This window comes from Salvelinus namaycush, chromosome 24 (genome assembly GCF_016432855.1).
Source record: "Salvelinus namaycush isolate Seneca chromosome 24, SaNama_1.0, whole genome shotgun sequence".
NCBI lineage: Eukaryota > Metazoa > Chordata > Actinopteri > Salmoniformes > Salmonidae > Salvelinus > Salvelinus namaycush.
Window position 1 is genome coordinate 17,788,452 of NC_052330.1, and position 25,661 is coordinate 17,814,112.

Here is a 25,661-nt window from a genome sequence, read left to right on the forward strand (position 1 = left end):
CCTCATCTACACACACACACACCCCATAATGACAAAGCGAAAACAGATTCAGAAATGTTTGCAAATTTATTACAAAAAAAATATGAAATACCTTAAGCATTCAGACCCTTTTAAAAAGGCACACACCTGTCTATATAAGGTCCCACAGATAACCGTGAATGTCAGAGCAAAAACAAAGCCATGAGGTTGAAGGACTTGTCCGTAGAACTCCGAGACAGGATTGTGTTGAGGCACAAATCTGAGGAAGGGTAACAAAACATTTCTGCAGCATTGAAGGTCCCCAAGAACACAGTGGCCTCCATCATTCTTAAATAGAAGAAGTTTGGAACCACCAATACTCTTCCTAGAGCTGGCTGCCCAGCGAAACTGAAGGGCATTGGTCAGGGAGTTGACCAAGAATTTGATGGCCACTAACAGAGCTCTGGAGTTCCTCTGTGGAGATGGGAGAACCTTCCAGAAACAACTATCTCTGCAGCACTCTACCAATCAGGCCTTTATGGTAGAGTGATCAGACAGAAGCACATGACAGCCCGCTTGAAATTTGCCAAAAGGCACCCAAAGGATTCTCAGACCATGAGAAACAAGATTCTCTGGTCTGGTGAAACCAAGATTGAACTATTTGGCCTGAATGCAAAGTACAGAAAGAACCTTGATGAAAACCTGCTCCATAGTGCTCAGGACCTCAGACTGGGGCAAAGGTTCACCTTCCAACAGGACAACGAACCCGGACTTGAACATCTCTGGAGAGACCTGAAAATAGCTATGCAGCGACGCTGTGCTTCAACAAAGTACTGAGTAAAGGGTCTGAATACTTACGTAAATGCCACAGTTCAGTTTTTTTTTTTTTTTTTAAATATATACACATTTGCAAAAATGTCTAAACCCGTTTTTGCCTTGTCATTATGGGATATTGAGTGTAGATTGATGAGGGGAAAAACAACAATTGAATCTATTTTAGAACAAAGCTGTAACATAACAAAATGTGGAAAAAGTGAAGGGGACTGAATACTTTCCGATTGCACTGTATGTTCCCTTAGTGGGCAGTTGTTTTGGAAAGCGAGGGCCATGAAATGCAACATTCTCATTCAGTCTATATAGGACTGGAGACATGAGAACAATACAACCTTCAGTGAATGCAAACCTCTTCTCTTTGTAAACAATTACTCCTATATTTAAAGTGGGTTTGGGGCGGATGTGTGTGTGTTAGAGAAATGAGTCTCAAAAGCACTACCTAAAAGCACTTCCCTTTCACCTGCTTCTTCTTTTCACATCAGTTCCTAATATCTCAGGGAAATCAGATTATTCTGGTTGATAACAAAAAGAAGCAATCTGATTGGCTCCGTTTGTAGAGAATTGATGATTGTTTATTCACTTCACTTATTCCCTTTGATGGGCATTGTACCAACTATTAGACACTTCCCCAATACAAAAATCTCACAATGATGTGTTTTAATATTGTGTTTTATTGTTACCTATGACGGATTTCGTTAGCAAGGACAATTGCATCAGAATCGTTGAAGCTAGGTCTAAGTTCCCACCAGTGTGGGTGGGGTTTGGCGGAGACTGGAGGTGGAGGGAGGCTACTCGAAGGCCCAGACCTCCACACTGTGGATGGTGAAGTCCTTCTGGGGGGAGAGGGGCTGGTTGTGGAAGGTGGCACAGCTGGAGGTGGTGCCGTGGTACAGGTCAGCGTCCACCCACAGCCCTATCTGACCTCTAGGGAGAGAGACAGGAAAAAAGATCAGACAAACTCATAACGACATGGCAACTACAAGTTGACTTCAACAGAGAGCAGGTCACACAAAGATGCTTACATGGCTTTTTGTCAAGCAAAGCGTGACTGCGAGGGTACAATGCTGCGTACAGAAATATGAGGCAGAGATGGGCTACATCATCATGGTTCAGAAGAGGCTGAGTAAAGAGGGAAACGTAAAGGGAGGTGGAGAGTGAGCAGTAGCTACATAGTGTCCATAAAATAACACATGCGCAGAACATGATCCAGATCCTTAGCTTTTAGAAAGAGGTTTCCGTAGGGGCGGGGCAAAAACTTCGTAGCGACAGCCTATCATTTAATAGGCTAGTATTTCAGGTGATACACAGACATCAAAATATCTGTCATGCCATTTCATAACCTGATCACCAGAGCTTTTGTGTATATAAGCTGTCATTTGTTGTCATTCTTATAAGGCCCAGTGCAGTCAAAAACGAGATTCTGTGTTTTGTATATGCACTGAACAAAAATAAACGCAACAATTCCAAAGATTTTACTGAATTACAATTCATATAAGGAAATCAGTCAATTGAAATAAATTGATTAGGCCCTAATCGATGGATTGCACATGACTGGGAAAACATATGTATCTGTTAGTCACAGATGCATTTGATTGTTTTTAAAGGTAGGGGCGTGGATCAGAAAACCAGTCAGTATCTGGTATGACCCCCATTTGCCTCATGCAGCATCTCCTTCACATAGAGTTGATCAGGCTGTTGATTGTGGCCTGTGGAATGTTGTCCCACTCCTCTTCAATGGCTGTGAGAAGTAACTGGATATTGACAGGAACTGGAACACGCTGTTGTATACATCAAAACATGTGATGGCAGCGGATGAACGGCATGACAATGGGCCTCAGGATCTCGTCATGGTATCTCTGTGCATTCAAATTGCAATTGTGTTAGTTTACAGTAGCTTACGCCTGCTCATACAGTAACCCTACCGCTACCATGGGTCACTGCAAATCGCTCGCCCACACGACGCAAAATATGTGGTCTGCAGTTGTGAGGCCGGTTGGACGTACTGCCAAATTCTCTAAAACAACGGAGGTGGCTTATGGTAATGAAATTAACATTGAATTATCTGCCAACAGTCTGGTGGACATTCCTGCAGTCAGCATGCCAGTTGCACGCTTCCTCACATTGCTCAATCACATATATTCAAATACACTCACCCTCCTCCTCCCATCTGAAGAGAATCTATGTTGCCTTTAACAAAGTAGGAGTTCTCCCCAGTCCAGCAGTACATCTGAGCAAAGGAAAAGCAACACATTGGAAGTCAGGGAGAAAAGCAATGGCATCCAGCTCATATAAAGCATTAAACTTGAACATGGGTATAAGGATAACACACAGAGTATAAATATAACTATGTCTGACCTTGATCTCAGGGCAGAAGCTGAAGAGGAAGGTCTCTCCCGTGCCATAGCAGTGATCACTTACTCTGAAGGGATGGGTAGAGTATCCCCCAAACAACTAATGGGGGGAGGATAATTTTTTTTAAACTCAAGAGTCCAATACAAATTGGGCACCATTGTCATTGTGTGTGTACCTGGTTGTCCATGTCTTTGATGACCAGTAGCACAGGGCTGTCCACATCCAATAGGCTCCTGTACAGGGTCTTTAGGCTGGTCCCGTGTTCTGCCGTACTGTAAGCCAGTCTCCATGGATACCCCTGCACCCGCGCCGGCAGCCGACACGCAAGCTGTGAGGAGAGAGAAAAACAGATTCTGGGAAGTGTGTGTCGATGTGCATTTCTGCATAGGTTGTGTAGGTGAAGTCACATGTTTGTTTTCTTGATTGAAAGTGTTGTGAGTCATGGCGTGTGTGTACCTTCTCTATGTGTGTGTCCTGTAGCAGAGTGCTAGGGTCACTGAGCATGGGCAGTGGATCCCCCGAAGGCTCTTCCCCTTCGTAACTGCCAAAAGTCTGCCTGCGCGTCGCCTCGTTGATGGTGATGATCTACGAACACGACCATGTACTGTTAGATACCTTAACCGTACAGTCAAAACTTGCTTAACCGTACAGTCAAAATATACTTAAATCGATAAAACTCATAGTCCAAACATTGAACACAGCTTGGTCCACACACCCACAAAATACTTGACCACAATGTTAACATATCACAGTCAAAATGCACTCATCCGAGGGATCATGCCGTGTGAACTCACCTCCCAGCTGTGAGGGGTCACGGGGTCACTGAAGAAGTTATCGATCACGTTGAGCTCGTCCTTCTCCACGACCACGAAGCCCTGCTCCCTGTCCACCTTACCGTACATGTCAGGAGACCATTGGACAAAAAACGCATATAGGTGGTCCACCCTGAAACACACCACACTTTTATGTTTCAGAACATTTATTGAAAGTTTATAAAATTGTGAACACACACCAGTTGTCATCGAGGTTCTGGCTGTGGTCTCATTGGTTGAACTCTCACCTCTCCTGGGGCACAGCAAACCAGTACTCCGGCTGCTTTCCTCTCGTGTGAGCGGGGCTGGATGACTGGCTAATGATGAAGGACTTCCTCATGGGCTTGCCCACCTTGAGGCAAAGGAACATGGGAGGGGTCTTACTCTTCTCCTCCGTGGACAGAAGCGTGTCTGCAGAGAATTTTGAAAAATTTGAAACATTGCAATACAAGAAACGACACAAAATGCTTGAAGTGTTTGTTAACACTCACTTTGGATGGGCGCCTGCATCCGCTCCAGCAGCCTGGACTTCACCTCCGCTTTGTTGCTCCTCTTCCGCTTCCCTTCCTCACTCAGCCCCTCTATCATTGGTCCGTTCTGCAGCTCGCCTGCAGGGCTGGGTTCCCAAGAAATACATTTTCCCGGAGCCTCAGCGGTCTCGCTGAAGCTCAGCTTCCTGTTTTGGTCCATTGCTGATTCTGATTGTTCGCTAATGCTAACACTGTTCACTAGTTGCCCTGTAGAGTTGTCATCTTTGTCTCGGCCTGTGGCTAGGCTAGCAGACTTCTCCTTCAAGAGTTCACCGTCTTTCTCAGTCTCTGATGAGACGGGCATTGATTCTGTCGTGTCCTCAATGGAGCTGTTCTGTACCAGTCCATCATCCTCCTCCCCTCTCTGCGAGGTCAGTGGGACTGAGTCAGAGGGGGACTGGTCCTGGGACTTCAACCGTTTAGGGGTATTAGATCCTGGAGGCTCTCCTTGCTGGTCCGGGCTTGTAGCAGTGGCAGGTGGTCTGGATCCGCTTTTCGGTTCCTCAGCGCTCCCGTTCAAGGGAAGCTCCAGCTCTGTGAAAACCTCATCTGATGGAGACTTGTCTGCTGGATCACACTCTGCTCTCGCTATGACTGGGATATAAGAAACCATGCTGTTTTATTAAAATGACCACATGGATCAAAATATTGCTAAATTATTATTATGCACGAGGTAATTTGTTTTTTAACTACATGTGTATAATGATTCATTTTGATTTGCCATGATTCATCCTGATCCAATATAAGTCATTGTGTGTTATCTCCCAGTCATACCAGTCTCTGACAGGGCAGAGTTGATGTCGTCCAGGACGATGGGTCGTTTGGAGTCCAGCGCTTCGTAGCGGCTAAAGGGGTTGAGGTCCCACTCCCCGGGCCTGTACAGAGGACACAGATTCTGGGGTAGGTCTCTGTAGAGTGTCAGGGGGCACACCACAAAGCAGGATGGGAAAATAAAAATAATTAATTAAACAAAAGAAATGGAAATCATAAATGAACAGAAAGAAAATGCAACTGAAAAACAGAAAAATAAAAAGGGATTTCAAAAGGCAAAATAATAATACTACAAATAATAGTAACTGAGACAATGAACCAGTTCAAAATAAAATATAATAGATTATTCAAAAACTAAAGACAAAAACGAATCCGAGTCGTCTGCCCCTAGAATCTGGTACCGGAAATCAGTTCAACTTTCCACCTCAGAGAGGGAGGAGAAAGAACAAGTGAGAGAGAGGAGTGCAGAAAGAGGTAGAAATAAGAAGAAAAAGTGTGACGCTTGAAGAGTCAGTAAGAAAAGCAAGGTTAAGATAAGATCAAGAAAGAACAAAAAGGGCTAGTTTAAATAGGGAGTGAAAGATGGACAGAGTGTGAAAGAGCTTCTCAAGATGGCAGGGTGGCTTCTTACAACGGCAACGCGTCCTTGAGCTTCATGCGGGAGATGTCGTCGTAGAGGGCCACAGACACCACCTCCTCCATGGGGCAGAGCAGGCCGTACTCCTCACAACCGTGCTCGATCACCAGGGGGTCCGACTTGTGAGGGTCAAACATGATGTTGTTGGGCGTCACAATCATCACCCCTCCCACCACACCCTGGGAGACAATAAAACACATCAGTTTGAGTCTGCTGTGGTGGTCTTTAATGCAAAATGACCTACGGTTTGGCCACTTACCATTCCGTCAGTAAAGTACTTGCAGCTCATCTTAATGAACTTGACTGTGGCGGGGCTCTCGTCCTCGGACGGGGGCGACAGCAGCCGTCGTAATGGTCTTACTGACCTGCCGCTGGCGTCTCCATCCTGAAACATATTGAAAGGCAGCAGGGACAAGCACAGAACCAGGATCAAAGATTACTTTAGTATGGGTTATCTTAAAAAGGAGAACTGACTTACCTGTAACACCTTCTCTGATAGGCCGCTGGGGAAGGCGGGGTCAAAAGAACCCACAGACTGAGAGTCGGCACCCGATTGGCCCACGTCAGGAACAAACAGCTTCTGCAAAGGTGAAATACAGGCATGTTAGCTAGGATTTACAGCATGAAGTGGTGTGTAATGTGCTGAAACCTCACCTGTCCAGGATAAACACTACGGCAGAAGAGACGGTTGAGCTGCACCAGTTTGTTCGGGGTGATGTTAAACTTCAGAGCAATGCTGCTTAGAGATTCCTGGAGTCCCACCTGTAACATGAAGTTAAATCCTTGGTTATTTTTGATTACCAAAAGTATCAATCTACCCAAAGCAAAATGGAGCATGAGACTAAATCTACAGAAATCTTGCAAAGCATACAACTGGGGTGTCTTCATTAAGCCGATTTTGTCGCAAAACGTTTTGCAACAGAAACCGTTTACTCCAAAACAGAAAACATTTTGCCATGAAAATGAGTTTCTATTGGACAAATTCAGGTAGGTCCCTCTGTCCGTTCGCTCAGTTTGCTTCCATTTGGTTCTTAAAAATGGAAAACGGTTTCCATTGCTAGACGTAATGAATACACCCCTGTATTTTCTGAAGAAAATGTTTGAGGTTTATTGTCCACATTGCTTTCCTAAGCTAGAGTCTTTGAAGTCAGAACCCCTTGGGTTTATGGGAGTTGTAGTGTGAGAGAGGAGTTCGTGAGGCATCACGGAGGCAGCCTGTACTAACGGTATACTCCACTGTCCCGGGGGGCCTCTTCTCTCTCTTGGCCTGGCTGCTCCCGTTGCTGCTGCCATCTGAAAGACAGCCACAGGTCACTGACACAGTAGAGAGATGACCGCCTTAGAGCAGCTCAATCAGAAACAAAAGCATGTATGCACAAACACAATAGTGCTTTAAAATTGAGCTATATTGGAATCTCTCACTAATTGCCAGAGCCAGTTTATTAAAAACACCCTCCCACTATGTCCTCTACTCCAGCTCCTACAGAAACAGTGGAGGGATGACTCAGCCTTGTACAGCTGTGAGGATTCCAGCCGTGGGTCACTGTACATTCAGAGATCACCTTTGGTACAGAGCTGTCACTTATTCACTACTGCATAGTGACTGGTAGCTTTATCAGATCGAGAAATAGTCATAAGATATGTTTGTTTTCTTTCTGTGTCCTGTTGTAGCTCTGAGTGAATGCAGTATAGGACTGAATAGACTCATTGGTCAGTAACTGCATACCTAGGATTATGGGGATATCTGTTCTGATTGAATTACATTGTTGTTTGTAAAGCCAATATGGAACAACCTCTAAATTAAAAGGCTGCACACGGTAAAGGCCTTAGCTTGAATCCTTTATAACCAGGCCTGGAGAAGACAGACACAGCAATAACACAGAGCTCTGTCTGTCCTTCAGTGAGTTGTCTGTCAGGGTTATGTGGGTTCTTTTGTCTAGATGCCCACACTGGGCTGGAGAGAAAAAGTACCGGGTTTAATTAGATTACTGACAGCAGTTTACACAGCTGGCCTGGTACTGACAGTACTGTGGCTAGTAGATTAACACGGGGTTAATGAAAGGTCTCTAAGCTTTACAGACTACAGGCCCCGACATCAACGCTCGTCTGGGACAAGAAAAAAAATCAAATCTGACAAAAATAGATTTACAGTAAATTGTCCAAAAAACTAAATCAAACAATTACTCCGATCAGAATTGGATCAACATTGGCGTAATATTAAAATCTATTTTTCATGTACACAAATAAAAAAGTCCTACATGTCAAAGAGTAGGTGATATGCATATTGGCTACAGCCTCATGTCCAAACCGATTACATGACATGAGGAAGGTGAAGTATATGTAGTCAAACTTTAAATGACATAAATAGTGCATTTGGAAAGTATTTAGACCCCTTCACTTTTCCACATATTGTTACATTACAGCCTTATTTAAAATTGACTACACCCCCCCACACACTAAAACAGCTAATTTTTTCAACAAAAAAGAACTGAAATATCACATTTACATAAGCATTCAGACCATTTACTTAGTACTTTGTTGAACCACCTTTGGCAGCGATTAGCCTCGAGTCTTCTTGGGTTTGACGCTGCAAGCGTGGCACACCTGTATTTGGGGAGTTTCTCCCATTCTTCTCTGTAGATCGACTCAAGCTCTGTCAGGCTTGATGGGAAGCGTCGCTGCAAAGCCATTTTCAGGTCTCTCCAGAGATGTTCGATTGGGTTCAAGTTCGGGCTCTGGCTGGGCCACTCAAGGTGCCTTTTGGCAAACTCCAAGCGGGCTGTCATGTGCCTTTTACTTTAGAGTGGCTTCCGTCTGGCCACTACCACAAAGGCTTGATTGGTGGAGTGCTTCCAGAAGGACAACCTTCTCCACAGAGGAACCCTGGAGCTCTGTCAGAGTGTCCTTAGGGTTCTTGGTCACCTCCCTGACCAAGGCCCTTCTCCCCCGAGTGCTCAGTTTGGCCGGGCGGCCAGCTCTAGGAAGTTTCCCAAACTTCTTCCATTTAACAATGATGGAGGCCACTGTTCTTTGGGACCTTCCATGTTGCAGAAATGTTTCGGTACCCTTCCCCAGATCTGTGCCACGACAGAATCCTGTCTGAGCTCTACAGACAATTCCGTCGACCTCATGGTTTAGTTATTGCTCTGACAATCTCTGTCAACTGTGGGACCTTATATAGACAGGTGTGTGCCTTTCCAAATCATGTCCAATCAATTTAATTTACAACAGTTGGACTCCAATCAAGTTGTAGAAACAACAAGGATGATCAATGGAAACAGGATGCACTTGAGCTCAATTTCAAGTCCCATAGCAAAGAGATTGAATACTTATGTAATTATGTTTTAGTTTTAATAAAATGTGCAAACATTTTCAAAACCTGTTTGCACTTTGTCATTATGGGGTAGTGTGTGTAGATTGATGAAGACATGTTTTTATTTAATCCATTTTAGAATAAGGCTGTAACGTAACAAAGTGTGGGAAAAGTGAAGGGGTCTGAATACTTTCCCAATGCATTGTTTAGGCTAAACTCCAGTAATGTTTGACAAATAAAATGAAGGATAATTAACATTCATGTCTAAAGGTTTGATTCTGTCAACATACGAGACACTGGCTTGTTCAGATAAATGGTCACAAGACCGGAGAGGACAATGCCTGTTGTGCACCGCAAATCACCCACCTTGAATCTGAGCAGAGATGGTCAGCAGTAACAAAATTGTTTAACCATAAACAAAAATGTTTAAAACCTGAATGTTTTTCATTTTATGAAGCATGTCTTACATTTTTCAAAGTAGCCTAGCCAAAATACAACCATAGAAATGTTTAGGGAATTATTTTATAAACACTTCATATGCCATTAAAACCAGCATTATACTCATGTTCTTTTAGTTTTCAAATCGACTTTGTCATCTAGAAGCCATAGACACAATCCTAGTCATATTAGTATCCCATGCATCTTCAGATCTCCCCCCTTTCTTAAATTTCTAAAGGATATTTTCATCTCTGTCATGTGAAACCACTTGCGCAAGTGGTACGCTTTTGAGAACAGTGTTTAACCGCGAATTGCATTTTGGAACATTTGCATGTAGCCTACAGCCATGTGTGCATTGCTGAGCTTATAATATGAAGGAATAAACCTGTATCAACATTTTAGGCTAAACGGTCTGAACGGTTGCATCAGCCTCACTGCTTATACAATATATACAGTTGAATTATACATACACCTTAGCCAAATACATTTAAACTCAGTTTCACAATTCCTGACATTTAATCCTAGTAAAAATTCCCTGTCTTAGGTCAGTTAGGATCACCAATTTATTTTAAGAATGTGAAATGTCAGAATAATAGTAGAGAATAATTTAGCTTTTATTTCTTTCATCACATTCCCAGTGGGTCAGAAGTTTATATACACTCAATTAGTATTTGGTATCATTGCCTTTACATTGTTTAACTTGGGTCAAACATTTTGGGAAGCCTTCCACAAGCTTCCCACAACAGGTTCGGTGAATTTTGGCCCATTCCTCCTGACAGAGCTGGTGTAACTGAGTCAGGTTTGTAGGCCTCCTTGCTCGCGCACACTTTCTCAGTTCTGCCCACAAATTTTCTATAGGATTGAGGTCAGGGCTTTGTGATGGCTACTCCAATACCTTGACTTTGTTGTCCTTAAGCCATTTAGCCACAACTTTAGAAGTATGCTTGGGGTCAGTGTCCATTTGGAAGACCCATTTGCGACCAAGCTTTAACTTCCTGACTGATGTCTTGAGATGTTGCTTCAATATATCCACATAATTTTCCATCCTCATGATGCCATCTATTTTGTGACGTGCACCAGTCCCTCCTGCAGCAAAGCACCCCCACAACATGATGCTGCCAGCCCCGTGCTTCACGGTTGGGATGGTGTTCTTCTGCTTGCAAGCCTCCCCCTTTTTCCTCCAAACATAACGATGGTCATAATGGCCAAACAGTTCCATTTTTGTTTCATCAGACCAGAGGACATTTCTCCAAAAAGTACGATCTTTGTTCCCATGTGTAGTTGCACAGCGTAGTCTGGCTTTTTTATGGCGGTTTTGGAGCAATGGCTTCTTCCTTGCTGAGCGGCCTTTCAGGTCGTGTCGATACAGGACTCGTTTTACTGTGGATATAGATACTTTTGTACCTGTTTCCTCCAGTATCTTCACATGGTCCTATGCTGTTGTTCTGGGATTGATTTGCACTTTTTGTACCAAAATACGTTAATCTCTAGGAGACATAACGCATCTCCTTCCTGAGCGGAATGATGGCTGCGTGGTCCCATGGTGTTTATGCTTGCGTACTATTGTTTGTACAGATGAACATGGTACCTTCAGGCGTTTGGAAATTGCTCCCAAGGATGAACCAGACCTGTGGAGGTATACATTTATTTATTTTTTTCTGAGGTCTTGCCTGATTTCTTTTGATTTTCCCATGATGTCAAGGAAAGAGGCACTGAGTTTGAAGGTAGGCCTTGAAATACATCCACAGGTACACCTCCAATTGACTCAAATTATGTCAATTAGCCTATCAGAAGCTTCTAAAGCTATGACATTTTCTGGAATTGTCCAAGCTGTTTAAAGGCACAGTCAACTTAGTGTATGTAAACTTCTGACCCACTGTAATTGTGATACAGTGAATTATAAGTGAAATAATCTGTCTGTAAACAATTGTTGGAAAAATGACTTGTGTCATGCACAAAGTAGATGTCCTAACCGACTTGCCAAAACTATAGTTTGTTAACAAGAAATGTGTGGAGTGGTTGAAAAACAAGTTTTAATGACTCCAACCTAAGTGTATGTAAACTTCCGACTTCAACTGTATATATGCAGTCTATGAATTTTGACTGTCGTCACAGTCCCAGAGTGTTTTGAACCATCCTAGACATTTTTAACGCCCTTCATTATTTTATAAAAAGAGAAAAAAAAGTATTTGGTTGTAATTGTAATGTTGCAATATTTTACAGGCTACCAAAGGTGGCCATCCATCCTTCAGGATAGCTTTAAAGGGGCAGTGTTATATTTTGAGACAGGCTTGAGTATGCAAAGAGTGTAGCCTACATGTTTGTCTGATTCTCTATGGTAAAAATTATCATAATGCATTGTAAAGTGGTTCCTTGCATCATACTATGATGTAAACATGGTGTTACAGACCTTTATTTTTTTTGGACTAGTGACTTGAGCCCTCAGAGTTTTTTTCTTTACATAAAAAAAAAAAAAAAAAATGTGGCTAACAAGTGGCAAAAAAGTTACAGGTCAAGGCCTGGACTAGCTATAGAAGACCTGTCGGTCATTGAAGGAGACTACCATTTTAGTTAAAAAACAACACAGATAGAAATACTGTTAGATTAAAACGACATTTGATTAGATATATTAGTGTTGAATAAAGACACTTATTAGGCTACTTGTGACAGTAATATAAGTTCACAAATGATTGATGTATATTAGTTACTCCTTTATACACAGCACACTTCTAATGTAATCATGATAATGTGCTATGCCATTGCAAGACATGGAAAATTCCACTTGCCAACTGGCTGTTCCTCCATCCAACCACAGGAATCTGAAGGGAGAGCTGAGGATATTCATCACATTGTCCTAAAATCTGCCCCAAAAAACTGCCAAAACTAAAAACAGAAGAGAATCTAGTCAGAAACTTCCTTGATAAGATGATCATTCTGACCCTCTGTTCATAACAGGGGGTCATGTGCCTCAGTGCCTAGGGAAAGTTCCTGTGTGTGACTGAGTTTTACCTGAGCCTCCAGGCAGGTTAGGTTTAATCCTCTCCAGGGGTTCAGAAAAAGCAGGGTCTGGGCAGGAGATGACGGGCATCTTTGCGGACGAATCCGACCGGTTCTGCTCAGCCACTGCCTTCCCTGATTGGCTCTGCTTGAGCTGTCTCCGCCTCTTCAGCCTGAGGTTATGGAGAAAGAGGGCAATTTGTTTACTCAGACTTATAAACATTTGATTTCCTTTGCTTGCTCACTTTCTCTCCCTACCTTTCTCCCCACCTTCCTCTCTCTGCTCCCCTTTTCCCTGATTAACCATTGATAGGTCAGGCGATGACATCATAGCATCTCCCACCCCCGCCTAGGTTCATTAAAAGGGGAAGCTAGAACAAAGCTACAATCACCCAGTATACACAGGGATAGTGCTAGGCCTATGCGACTGACTGAAACAGGTTGCAAACAAGGCCCAGGCAGTGTAAGCCCAGTATAGAAAGTTGGAAAGAGAGAGATAGGGAAGTCAACATTCAAGGAAAACCAATGCTGTACAGACAAAGGATGTGTGAAAATGAAGAAGCTGAGAGATATAGAGCCTCTAATGGAGGAGCACTGGGCAGTGGATCAATACGTTTGGAGACACGAGACAAACGGATACAGCGCTGGTCTTTTAATAGCTTCTCTGCCATTACGGATACTGCAGAGCAACCGACATCTAGTAAACGTTTTAGGATTTCACCAGCAAATGCCACACTACCATCCTGTTTCACACAGGGACATTTCCACAAGCGGAATGTATAGATTTCCTTTGGCGCTCTACCATTTTGTCTCACTCTTGCTTTTTCTCTATCCTGGTTACAGAGAAATGTTTGGCCTGCCTGTGTACCCACTCAAGCACAGCCACAGATAACGCAAAACAAACACCTTCCCAAAAACAACAACAGGACAGAGAGCCAGGCTCTCATGCTTCAGCTACTTACAGGGATAGAAAACAAAAAATTTAGAAACAATAGTAATAATGTAAAATCAACCGGGACCGGCTGTTGGGCCATCCTGTGACTGTCCTGGAGGCCAGTCCTGGAGGCCATATGACAAAATATGGTGACATAACAGGCAGCCATTTCACAGTGTCTCTTACGTTCGCAAGCACTCCGCAATCCTGAATGGCCATTGCACCCTGCTCAGTGGACAGGAAGAGAGGGAGAGCAGGAGATGCTAGCTGAGGCGGTGTGGTCAAAAGGAATAAGAGGTCAAAAGAAACAAGAGGTCCTTCCTCCCTCCATGTTCTCGCTCCTCGGGCTATACAGTCTCCTCTCCATGCAATACTGAGGTTATTAGCCTAGCTCTAGCCTGAAAGGTATGGGATGCATCTCGGAGACACAGCAGAGGGATGTAACGAGTGCACCTATCAACGTGTTGTCAGCCTGCACTTGAGACTATGTACGTAGTCTGCGTGTGTACGTATGTACAGTTGAAGTCAGAAGTATATATACACACACCTTAGCCAAATACATTTAAACCCAGTTTTTCACAATTCCTGACATTTAATCTGAGTAAAAATTCCCTGTCTTAGGTCATTTAGGATCACCACTTTATTTTAAGAATGTGAAATGTCAGAATAATAGTAGAGAAAATAATTTATTTCAGCTTTTATTTATTTCATCACATACCCAGTCGGTCAGACATTTACATTAGAGGTCGACCGATTAGGATTTTTCAACGTCGATACCGATTATTGGAGGACCAAAAAAAGCCGATACCGATTAAAATCGGCCAATTTTTAAAATGTATTTATTTGTAATAATGACAATTACAACAATACTGAATGAACACATTTAGTTTAACTTAATATAATACATCAATAACATCAATTTAGCCTCAAATAAATAATCAAACATGTTCAATTTGGTTTAAATAATGCAAAAACAAAGTGTTGGAGAAGAAAGTAAAAGTGCAATATGTGTGCCATTATATGTGCCATGTAAAAAAGCTAACGTTTAAGTTCCTTGCTCAGAACATGAGAACATATGAAAGCTGGTGGTTCCTTTTAACACGAGTCTTAAATATTCCCAGGTAAGAAGTTTTAGGTTGTCGTTATTATAGGAATTATAGGACTCTCTCTCTCTATACCATTTGTATTTCATATACCTTTGACTATTGGATGTTCTTACATGCACTTTAGTATTGCCAGTGTAACAGTATAGCTTCCGTCCCTCTCCTTGCCCCTGCCTGGGCTCGAACCAGGAACATATCGACAACAGCTACCGGAACATATCGACAACAGCTACCCTCGAAGCATCGTTAACCATCACTCCACAAAAACCGCGGCCCTTGCAGAGCAAGGGGAACAACTACTTCAAGGTCTCAGAGCGAGTGACGTCACCTATTGAAACGCTATTAGCGCGCACCCCGCTAACTAGCTCGGGAGTTGATAGGCTTGAAGTCATAAACAGCTCAATGCTTGAAGCACAGCGAAGAGCTGCTGGCAAACGCACAAAAGTGCTGTTTGAATGAATGCTTACGAGCATGCTGCTGCCTACCACCGCTCAGTCAGACTGCTCTATCAAATCATATACTTAATTATAATAACACACAGAAATACGAGCCTTAGGTCATTAATATGGTCAAATCTGGAAACGATAATTTCAACAACAAAACGTTTATTCTTTCAGTGAAATATGGAACCGTTCCGTATTTTATCTAACGGGTGGCATCCATAAGTCTAATTATTCCTGTTACATTGCACAACCTTCAATGTTATGTCATAATTACGTAAAATTCTGGCAAATTAGTTCGCAACGAGCCAGGCGGCCCAAACTGTTGCATATACCCTGACTCTGCGTGCAATGAATGCAAGAGAAGTGACACAATTTCCCCAGTTTAATATTGCCTGCTAACCTGGATTTCTTTTAACTAAATACGCAGGATTAATAAAACATACTTCTGTGTATTGATTTTAAGAAAGGCATTGATGTTTATGGTTAGGTACATTCGTGCAACGATTGTGCTTTTTTCGCAAATGCACTTTTGTAAAATCATCCCGTTTGGCGAAGTTAGCTGTGTTTGTTAGGAATGAATAGTCTTCACACAGTTCGCAACGAGCCAGGCGACCCAAACTGCTGCATATATCCTGACTCTGTTGCACAGAACGCAAGAGAAGTGACAATTTTTCTAGTTAAAAGAAATTCATGTTAGCAGGCAATATTAACTAAATATGCAGGTTTAAAAATATATACTTGTGTATTGATTTTAAGAAAGGCGCTGATGTTTATGTTTAGGGACACATTGGTGCAACGACAGTGCTTTTTTTCGCGAATGCGCTTGTTAAATCACCCGTTTGGCGAAGTAGGCTATGATTCAATGATAAATTAACAGGCACCGCATCGATTATATGCAGCACAGGACAAGCTAGATAAACTAGTAATATCATCAACCATGTGTAGTTAACTAGTGATTATGTTAAGATTGATTGTTTTTTTTATAAGATACGTTTAATGCTAGCTAGCACCTTAACTTGGCTCCTTGCTGCACTCGCATAACAGGTAGTCAGCCTGCCACGCAGTCTCCTCGTGGAGTGCAATGTAAAGCAGCCATGATCGGTGTCCAAAAATGCCGATTACTGATTGTTATGAAAACTTGAAAAATCGGCCCTAATTAAATCGGCCATTTCGATTAATCGGTCGACCTCTAGTTCACATACACTCAATTAGTATTTGGTAGCATTGCCTTTAAATTGTTTAACTTGGGTAAAATGTTTCAGGTAGCCTTCCACAAGCTTCCCACAATAAGTTGGGTGAATTTTGGCCCATTCCTCCTGACAGAGCTGGTGTAACTGAGTCAGGTTTGTAGGCCTCCTTGCTCGCACACACTTTCTCAGTTCTGCCCACAAATTTTCTATAGGATTGAGGTCAGGGCTTTGTGATGGCCACTCCAATATCTTGACTTTGTTGTCCTTAAGCCATTTTGTCACAACTTTAGAAGTATGCTTGGGGTCATTGTCCATTTGGAAGACCAATTTGCGACCAAGCTTTAACTTCCTGACTGATGTCTTGAGATGTCGCTTCAATATATCCATAATTTTCCTCCCTCATGATGCCATCCTATTTTGTGAAGTGCACCAGTCCCTCCTGCAGCAAAGCACCCCCACAACATGATGCTGCCACCCCCGTGCTTCACGGTTGGGATGGTGTTCTTCTGCTTGCAAGCCTCCCCCTTTTTCCTCCAAACATAACATTGGTCATGATGGCCAAACAGTTCCATTTTTGTTTCATCAGACGAGAGGACATTTCTCCAACAAGTACGATCTTCGTCCCCATGTGCAGTTGCAAACCGTAGTCTGGATTTTTATGGCGGTTTTGGAGCAGTGACTTCTTCCTTGCTGAGCGGCCTTTCAGGTTGTGTCGATATAGGACTTGTTTTACTGTGGATATAGGTACTTTTGTACCTGTTTCCTCCAGCATCTTCACAAGGTCCTATGCTGTTGTTCTGGGATTGATTTGCACTTTTCACACCAAAGTACGTTCATCTCTAAGAGACAGAACACGTCTCCTTCCTGAGCGGTATGACGGATGCGTGGTCCCATGGTGGCAGGAGATGAACGTAACGGAACGTTTGGACATTTCGTCACGTTACAGTGGTCGCGCTTTGAGACTTTGGTTAGGGTATTAGGTAAACAATTCGAAAGTAGCTAATTTGACATAAATAACGGACATGAACGAACAAATCAAGCATTTATTGTGGACCTGGGATTCCTAGGACTGCATTCTGATGAATACATCAAAGGTAAGGAAACATTTATCATGTATTTTCTGGTTTTTGTTGAGTCCAACATGGTGGCTAATTTGGCTAATCATCTGAGCTCCGTCTCAGTTGCAAAAACATCAAGTGACTTTGCATAGCCACATCGTTTCAACAGAAATACTCAACATAAATATAAATGATAATACAAGTTATACACATGGAATTATAGATATACCTCTCCTTAATGCAACCGCTGTGTCAGATTTCAAAAAAACTTTACGGAAATATAAACCATGCAATAATCTGAGACGGAGCTCAGATGATTAGCCAAATTAGCCACCATGTTGGACTCAACAGAAACCAGAAAATACATGATAAATGTTTCCTTACCTTTGATGAATTCATCAGAATGCAGTCCTAGGAATCCCAGGTCCACAATAAATGCTTGATTTGTTCGTTCATGTCCATTATTTATGTCAAATTAGCTACTTTCGAATTGTTTACCAAATACCCTAACCAAAGTCTCAAAGCGCGACCACTATAACGTGACGAAATGTCCAAACGTTCCGTTACAGTCAGTAGAAACATGTCAAACGATGTACTGAATCAATCTTTAGAATGTTGTTAACATACATCTTGAATAACATTCCAACCGGAGAATTAAATCGACTTCAATTGAGAGATGGAACGGAGCTGCCTCTCACGTGAACGCGCGTGTTGAATGCATGGTCACCTCATGGCACCTCATACTAAATTCTGTCTCCTTCGACCCCCCTTCACATTTGAGTCATCAGACTTAGTTCTATTGACTGTTGACATCTAGTGGAAGCCGTAGGAAGTGAAAACCCATCAATATCTCTCTGTATTTTCAATAAGAGCTTGGTTGAAAACATGGCACCCCCAGAAAAAATCCAAACAGGAAGTGGAACTTCTCAGGTTTTTGCCTGCCATATGAGTTCTGTTAATCTCACAGAATTAATTCAAACAGTTTTAGAAACTTGAGTGTTTTCTATCCAATACTACTAATAATAATATGCATATATTAGCAACTGAGACTGAGGAGCTGGCCGTTTACAATGGGCACCTTTCATCCAAGCTACTCAATACTGCCCCTTCAGCCATTAGAAGTTAAGACTGTTGGAAAAGCATTCCAGTTGAAGCTGGTTGAGAGAATGCCAAGAGTGTGCAAAGCTGTCATCAAGGCAAAGGGTGCCCACCTTAAAGAATCAAAAATATATTCTGATTTGTTTAACACTTTGTCTATTTCTTAGTGTTGCTATCTTCACCATTATTCTACAATGTAGAAAGTAGTACAAATAAAGAAAAACCCTTGAATGGGTAGGTGTCCAAACTTTTGACTGGTACTATGTGTAATAATATATATAATACACACACAATTCTATCCTATGTATTCTACAGATATACTGCCCTATGTACATAGATATGGAACACTGGTCACTTTAATAATGGTTACATACCGTTTTACCCATTTCATATTTATATACTGTATTATAGGCCTATCCTGTTCAACTATTTCTGTACATATACTATTCTATCCTACATATTCTTCAGATATCCATATTCTATCCACATACTGTCTATACCTCCCATTATATACATACAGTTATACGCCGGACTATGACATTGCTCATCCTAATATTTATATATTCCTTAATTCAATTATTTTACTTTTAGATGTGTGTACCGTTATGAATTGCTAGGTATAACTGCACTGTTGGAGCTAGGAACACAAACATTTCTCTACACCCGCAATAACATCTGCTAAACGTGTTTGCGACTAATAAAAATGTAATTGAACACAACGTCACAAACAATGGCATAATGGGAGGTCAGTCAGTGCTGCCACGCTGTGCACAGTGAAGGAAAACATAGTTGCCGCATCCTGGTAACACAGGCCGTCTCGAAAAACACAACGCTAAAAGAATTCGGCCTAAACACAGAAACAACTTTCACTTACCTGGCAAAGTAGCCAGGCTTCCTCTCCCTCTTCTCCATCAGTGCAGTGGTCTACAGCTTCATGCACCCCAACACATACACACTGAGCAGAACGTGAAGACTATCCCTTCTCCGCTCATTTCCTCTTTGCACTGCACTCTTCCTTATCCTAAGGGAGGATATAAATTAATGAAGGGAATTAGCTGAGTAACTGCGTTGGCTGCAGCAGTGTACCAAATAGCAAGCCAACGACTCCACCAGACTGTTAGAACGAGCTGAGTGATAGCTAATGCCACAGGTCCATCAGCTTAAGTGTAGAGTGCTGAAAGCATATCGAATGAGCATTTGGCAAATGAGCGCATGTGCCAATTGAATCTCTGATTACGTATGCCTACATATCCAAATACTTATAAAGTATGGATTTCAGCAGACAGAAAAAGGCACGCAACAGCATACAAACACAAGTACACGATAAGGGTTTAAGAATTTACCTTTTTTGAAGCATCGCCTGCGTAGTGACTTGAAGGAGTCAGAGGTTTATTTCAAAAACGGGTCTGCGCTCTATTCCATGGAGGAGTTGAGGTACAGGGCGGCAGGTAGCCTAGTGGTTAGAGCGTTGGACTAGTAACCGAAAGGTTGCAAGATCGAATCCCCGAGCTGACAAGATAAAACATATGTCGTTCTGCTCCTGAAAAAGGCAGTTAACCCACTGTTCCTAGCCCATCATTGAAAAAAAGAATTTGTTCTTAACTGACTTGCCTAGTTAAAGGTAAAAATAAATTAACTTGACTAGGGTGAATCACTGCAACAGCTCACAATTACAACCTTGGCAAATGGCTTGTAGTAACTCTGAGCAACTGCATTACTAAAACAGGCATCTCTGAATTAGTCTGGTTACCGGTCTTTGTAGCCAACAATCCACTCCTTATGTCAAAAGGTAAGGAGTGGCATGTAACGTTAACAGAATAGCAACTGAGAAAATCGGGTTGATGGAAAATGGCATCCCTTGAGAGGGCAAGAACAAGATGCACATCAGTAGAATTGTAGTATTAGCATTAAGGAGACATATACTTGGAGTACAGAGGAGGAATGGAGGGAAAAAGAAAACAGGAGGTCAGAGAGAGGGTGAGCTTGAATCGGTAAAAAAATGTCGGAAAAACAGGAGATTGTTTATTAAAGAAGAAATGGCTGAAAGTATAAGCAGAGTGAGCTGTACACCAGATCAAAGACAGGAGGAAAAATTGAAGTGAGTGAGGGCGAAGTCTCTGAAGTGGTAGGTGTAGTGAAGTTCTCGGAGCCCAACACCGTGCAGGACGTTTGGCAAATGCCAAACGTCCTGCACGGTGTTGGGCTGTAAGCACAACCCCCACCTGTGGACGTCGGGCCCTCATACCACCCTCATGGAGTCTGTTTCTGACCGTTTGAGCAGACACATGCACATTTGTGGCCTGCTGGAGGTCATTTTGCAGGGCTCTGGCAGTGCTCCTCCTGCTCCTCCTTGCACAAAGGCGGAGGTAGCGGACCTGCTGCTGGGTTGTTGCCCTCCTATGGCCTCCTCCACGTCTCCTGATGTACTGGCCTGTCTCCTGGTAGCGCCTCCATGCTCTGGACACTACGCTGACAGACACAGCAAACCTTCTTGCCACAGCTCGCATTGATGTGCCATCCTGGATGAGCTGCACTACCTGAGCCACTTGTGTGGGTTGTAGGGTTGTAGACTCCGTCTCATGCTACCACTAGAGTGAAAGCACCGCCAGCATTCAAAAGTGACCAAAACATCAGCCAGGAAGCATAGGAACTGAGAAGTGGTCTGTGGTCACCACCTGCAGAACCACTCCTTTATTGGGGGTGTCTTGCTAATTGCCTATAATTTCCATCTGTTGTCTATTCCATTTGCACAACAGCATGTGAAATTTATTGTCAATCAGTGTTGCTTCCTAAGTGGACAGTTTGATTTCACAGAAGTGTGATTGACTTGGAGTTACATTGTGTTGTTTAAGTGTTCCCTTTATTTTTTTGAGCAGTGTATATTTTGATTTGTTTAACACTTTTTTGGTTACTACATGATTCCATGTGTTATTTCATAGTTTGATGTCTTCACTATTATTCTACAATGGAGAAAATAGTTAAAATAGAGAAAAACCCTGGAATGAGTAGGAGTGTCCAAACTTTGACTGGTACTGTATATGTTATCCCATACAAGCTCTTGTGCAGAATACATGTCATTGTTACAGGTGTCAAGCTCATGGGCAGCAGTGCGTAGGAGGGAGGTTCCTAGGTGTGAGAAGTGTGCAGAAGGGCATGAGACAAAGGAATGTGTAGCATTGGGGAAAGTAGTGGTATGTGTTAATTGTAGGCGTGCCCATGGCATCCCGTACGAGAGAGGCAGGTTGGGGTTTCCAGGGCTAGAGTAGTGCAGAAGTTGTCATATGCTACAGTAAGATTGGATTTTTAGTGTTTATAGTGTCACAGGGTTATATTGGTGATTCCGCTTGCCACTTTATTGTTAAGCCAATGGGTTTTCGGTTTTTAGTTTGCTTGCTTACGAGGGAGGATGTTTCAGTTAGAAACGTCCCAGTGAACAAGCACCAAATCAGCGGTAAGTTGTTGGTTGCAAAGCACTGTATGTCAAAAGTGATTTTTATACTCCCAAGTGATGATTTAAATGTACAATTTATATAAATTTGTTTGTAAATGTTATTCGAACATCACATGTAAGATGCAGCGTTTTTTGGTGAATATTTGTTGTGCATTTTGTTGTAGAGAATTCCCGCTAATACTAGCTAGCAACTTACTGTGTCTGGTGGGGGGGTTCATATATTTTGTACAGTGCGTGAGTGCAGAGTTGGATGGTGAGCCGTGCATTGCATGACGTGTAATTTTGTGCTGTTTCTATCAGGTACATTGTTCAAAATATTATATTGTATATTGTAATTGTTGTATTATTTTGGTAACTACATGCCCAGTGAACAAGCACCAAACCAGCGTGCGTGAGTACAGAGTTGGATGTTGAGCCGTGCATTGCATGACGTGCAATTTTGTGCTGTTTCTATCAGGTACATTGTTCAAAATATTATATTGTATATTGTAATTGTTGTATTATTTTGGTAACTACATGCCCAGTGAACAAGCACCAAACCAGCGTGCGTGAGTACAGAGTTGGATGGTGAGCCGTGCACTGCATGACGTGCAATTTTGTGCTGTTTCTATCGGAATAAAGCTCCATGACTGGTGCTACAAGTTGGAGTTCGTGTCGATGATTGATTGTAGACAACGCAAGAAGAGTACTGTTACAATAGCAATGGTTATCAACTGTACTGCAGGGATGGAACTTAGGTCGCAGAAAATTGAGGTTGTGGTGGCAACTGCAGAGAGGTATTTGGGTGTAGGAGAATTGACTTCAAAGGAGTTATAGGGTGTGTTGAGTGGGGGTGTCTGTCCTTTCAGGCTGTTGGAATGAGGTAGGACTAGATCGATTGAAATAGTGGAGTAGGGTGGTGGAGTTTTAGGTAAGTGGAGGGTTAGGTGATGGGGTATTTGTTGATTTACTTTTGGGGGGGGGGGGGGGGGGGGGGGCAAAGTATAAGGGCGTTATATTCCAGTCAAGTGGGTGGCAGTAACGCAACATTTTTGAAGAACAGGTTAGATTAACAGAGAAGGCAACCAGGGAATCTCTGAAAACCTTTAAGTTATTTAACTAGGCAAGTCAGTTAAGAACAAATTATTATTTACAATGACGGCCTACACCGGTCAAAACTTGTTAACGTTAGGGACTTTACAATAATTGCATATCGATGTCTGTAACAGGTGCAGCAGAAATTAAACAGCCACCATTGAGCCTTTCGATATCGGTAGACAAAAGAGATCTAACGTTAGAGACAAAGTTAAACAGCAACATGACAAAAAAAATATGAGGTAGCTAATGTAGCTCTAATCTACCTTTCAATTAACTGTTAGCTAGCTTGTTGAGTTTATAATGAGAACTAGTTATGTAGCTAGTCAATATATTTCGTAGTTAGTCAAGATAGTTCATACATGCTAAAGCTAGCTACTTATCGTTACCCACCTTTCCGCATCCTGCTTTTCTTGCTTAACATGTTCCTGGCAGTGGTGCAGAAAAAAGAGATTTCCCGATGACTATGGATGCAACCGGTGTCTGTCTGCTGCCTGCAAAACTGGAGAGGGGACACTTATCTACGGAGACGGGACAAGGTCCACACAAGACAACACTGACAGCTGATGTCATTACAGCGTTTGTTTATCGTGACAAAGGCGGAGAAAAAAAATGGATGAATTCAGTAGCGTGGTTGACAATGTTTACTTTTTTATCGTTAGTTACGACTTGCAAATAGTGTACATGCATAAAACCATTAAAATATATTATCCAAGCTAGCTAGGTGCAATCATGCATTTTCACAATTCTAAATAACGCAAATACGACCAGTCCTGACAAATATGTTCTATAACAAAGGAAACGCACGTCCTCAAATGGGAGGCAGGTGAGACCATTCTAGCCAATAAGACGGCAGATGTGTGTTAAACTGGCACAACTCCAACATAGTCGTTTCTTTTCCTTCTCCATATTTGCCGAAATGCCACGTGCGTCCACTTATGTCAGGGCATTAGTAACAACTTAACCATAACTTATACCAAATGAGGCTCACGTAGAAAATGTGCAATTACATTTTTGGTTGACCAAATTCGCCACTAATTGACCTCCAAACACAAATTCCTCACCTCGTGGTTTTATTTTCGTGGACAGATTTTTTTTTTTGGGGGGGGGGCGTGGGGTATAAACCCTCTCCCTTCACCTACTCCTCTCTTCGATTAAGTTTAACGGCGGTTGGCATCCAATAAATGTTGTATTATCGCCACCTACTAGAATGGAGTATAACTCCCTTATACTTTGCTTATTTGTTTTTATCAACAACAAAAAACACAGCAATTACCCAATCATCTAACACTACACTCAAATTATAATAAATATCATTCTCCACTATTTTAATCTATTTAGGCCTACTTCAGGCCAACAGCCTGAAAGGATGGGACACCACTACTTTTTTACCTGTATTTATTTTGTATTTATTGAATATTCAAAAAACATACAATATACTTGCAGTGAAGCCGCTCAATAACTACATCATACCAGTCATCCAACAGATTCCCATTCAGAGCGACACACAGAAGCATCCATGGTCAATGCCCTGCTCAAGGGCATGTTGACCAATCTACCACCAGGCCAAAAAACGTGAACCCGAACCCTCCAAGATCCCACCACAGTTCCCCAATAGCTGTACCTCAACCAATCGAGACCCCTCCCACAGCCCCAAGGAATAAAAATAAAAATTCAATTAATTCCATTCCCCACCCCCAATAACCCCCCAATGCACCAACAACCAAGTTAAAGACCTAAAGAGAAAAAAGGAAAAGACAGAAGAAAACAGCAAACAATGCAAAAAAAAAAAAATCACACTACTTTTGGATTATAATTTGATTTTAAGGCTAGTATGAATGTCCTGCTTAATATAATGTTTGTCTCATTATTGCAAATCAACTGCATTGTACTTAAAAAAAACACTTACATTTCAACCAGTAAAATGGCTCTTTGGCTAGCTTTTGCTACAGTCTATATCAATGAGCGTTAGCATTCTAGCTAACAATTGCTGTATCCAAAATAGTTGTTTTGCAAAGATCACAACCAAATATCATCTTAGCGACTGTTCAGCGTATGTGAACCAAAAAAAATGAAATTTTGTTTAAAAGTAATAAAAACGTAAATCCAGGCTATGTTGAATGGGCGTAGATGGCGATGGCTTTCTCACTCACTGATGTGCAAGGCGCGCACATCAGTGAGTGACGTCAGTGTGTTGTGTACTGGAAAATGTTCTAGATGATTCTGTGCTTCCAATTTTGTGGCAACAGTTTTCGGAAGCCACTTTCCTGTTTCAGCATGGTCCTTACAGAAATGATTTGTCGAGATCGGTGTGGAAGAACTTGACTTGCCTGCACAGAGACCTGACCTGAACTCCACTGAACACCTTTGGGAAGAATTGGAATGTGACTGCAACCCGGGCCTAATCACCCAACATCAGTACCTGACCTCACTAATGCTCTTGTAGCTGAATGGAAGCAAGTCCCCGGAGCAATGTTCCAACATCTAGTGAAAAGCCTTCCCAAAAGAATGGAGACTTTTATAGCAGTAAATGGGGACCAACTTCATATTATTGCCAATGATTTTGGAATGAGATGTTTGACGAACCAATGTCCACATACTTTTGGCAATGAAGTGTTTTTTTAAAGATTTTGTTTAAGTAATCTAAATTTGCAGAAATACGCATCCT

At 42.2% G+C, this 25,661-nt stretch overlaps 1 protein-coding gene across 1 annotated transcript; it reads right to left on the reverse strand.

The window, feature by feature from the left end:
* Positions 1-983: 983 nt before the first annotated feature.
* On the reverse strand, positions 984-23,753 carry LOC120019034 (nuclear receptor coactivator 7-like). Its single transcript, XM_038962248.1, has 18 exons — positions 23,387-23,753; positions 19,812-19,921; positions 19,343-19,489; positions 12,655-12,815; positions 7,120-7,187; positions 6,549-6,656; positions 6,373-6,474; positions 6,154-6,279; positions 5,889-6,073; positions 5,261-5,394; positions 4,448-5,080; positions 4,205-4,367; positions 3,939-4,089; positions 3,601-3,729; positions 3,320-3,472; positions 3,148-3,243; positions 2,946-3,019; positions 984-1,716 (listed from the first exon to the last, which is right to left on the reverse strand). The coding sequence occupies exons 3-18, from the start codon at positions 19,378-19,380 to the stop codon at positions 1,581-1,583; spliced, it is 2,457 nt and encodes an 818-aa protein (XP_038818176.1). The 5' UTR covers positions 19,381-19,489; positions 19,812-19,921; positions 23,387-23,753; the 3' UTR covers positions 984-1,580.
* Between the last annotated feature and the right edge of the window lie 1,908 nt (positions 23,754-25,661).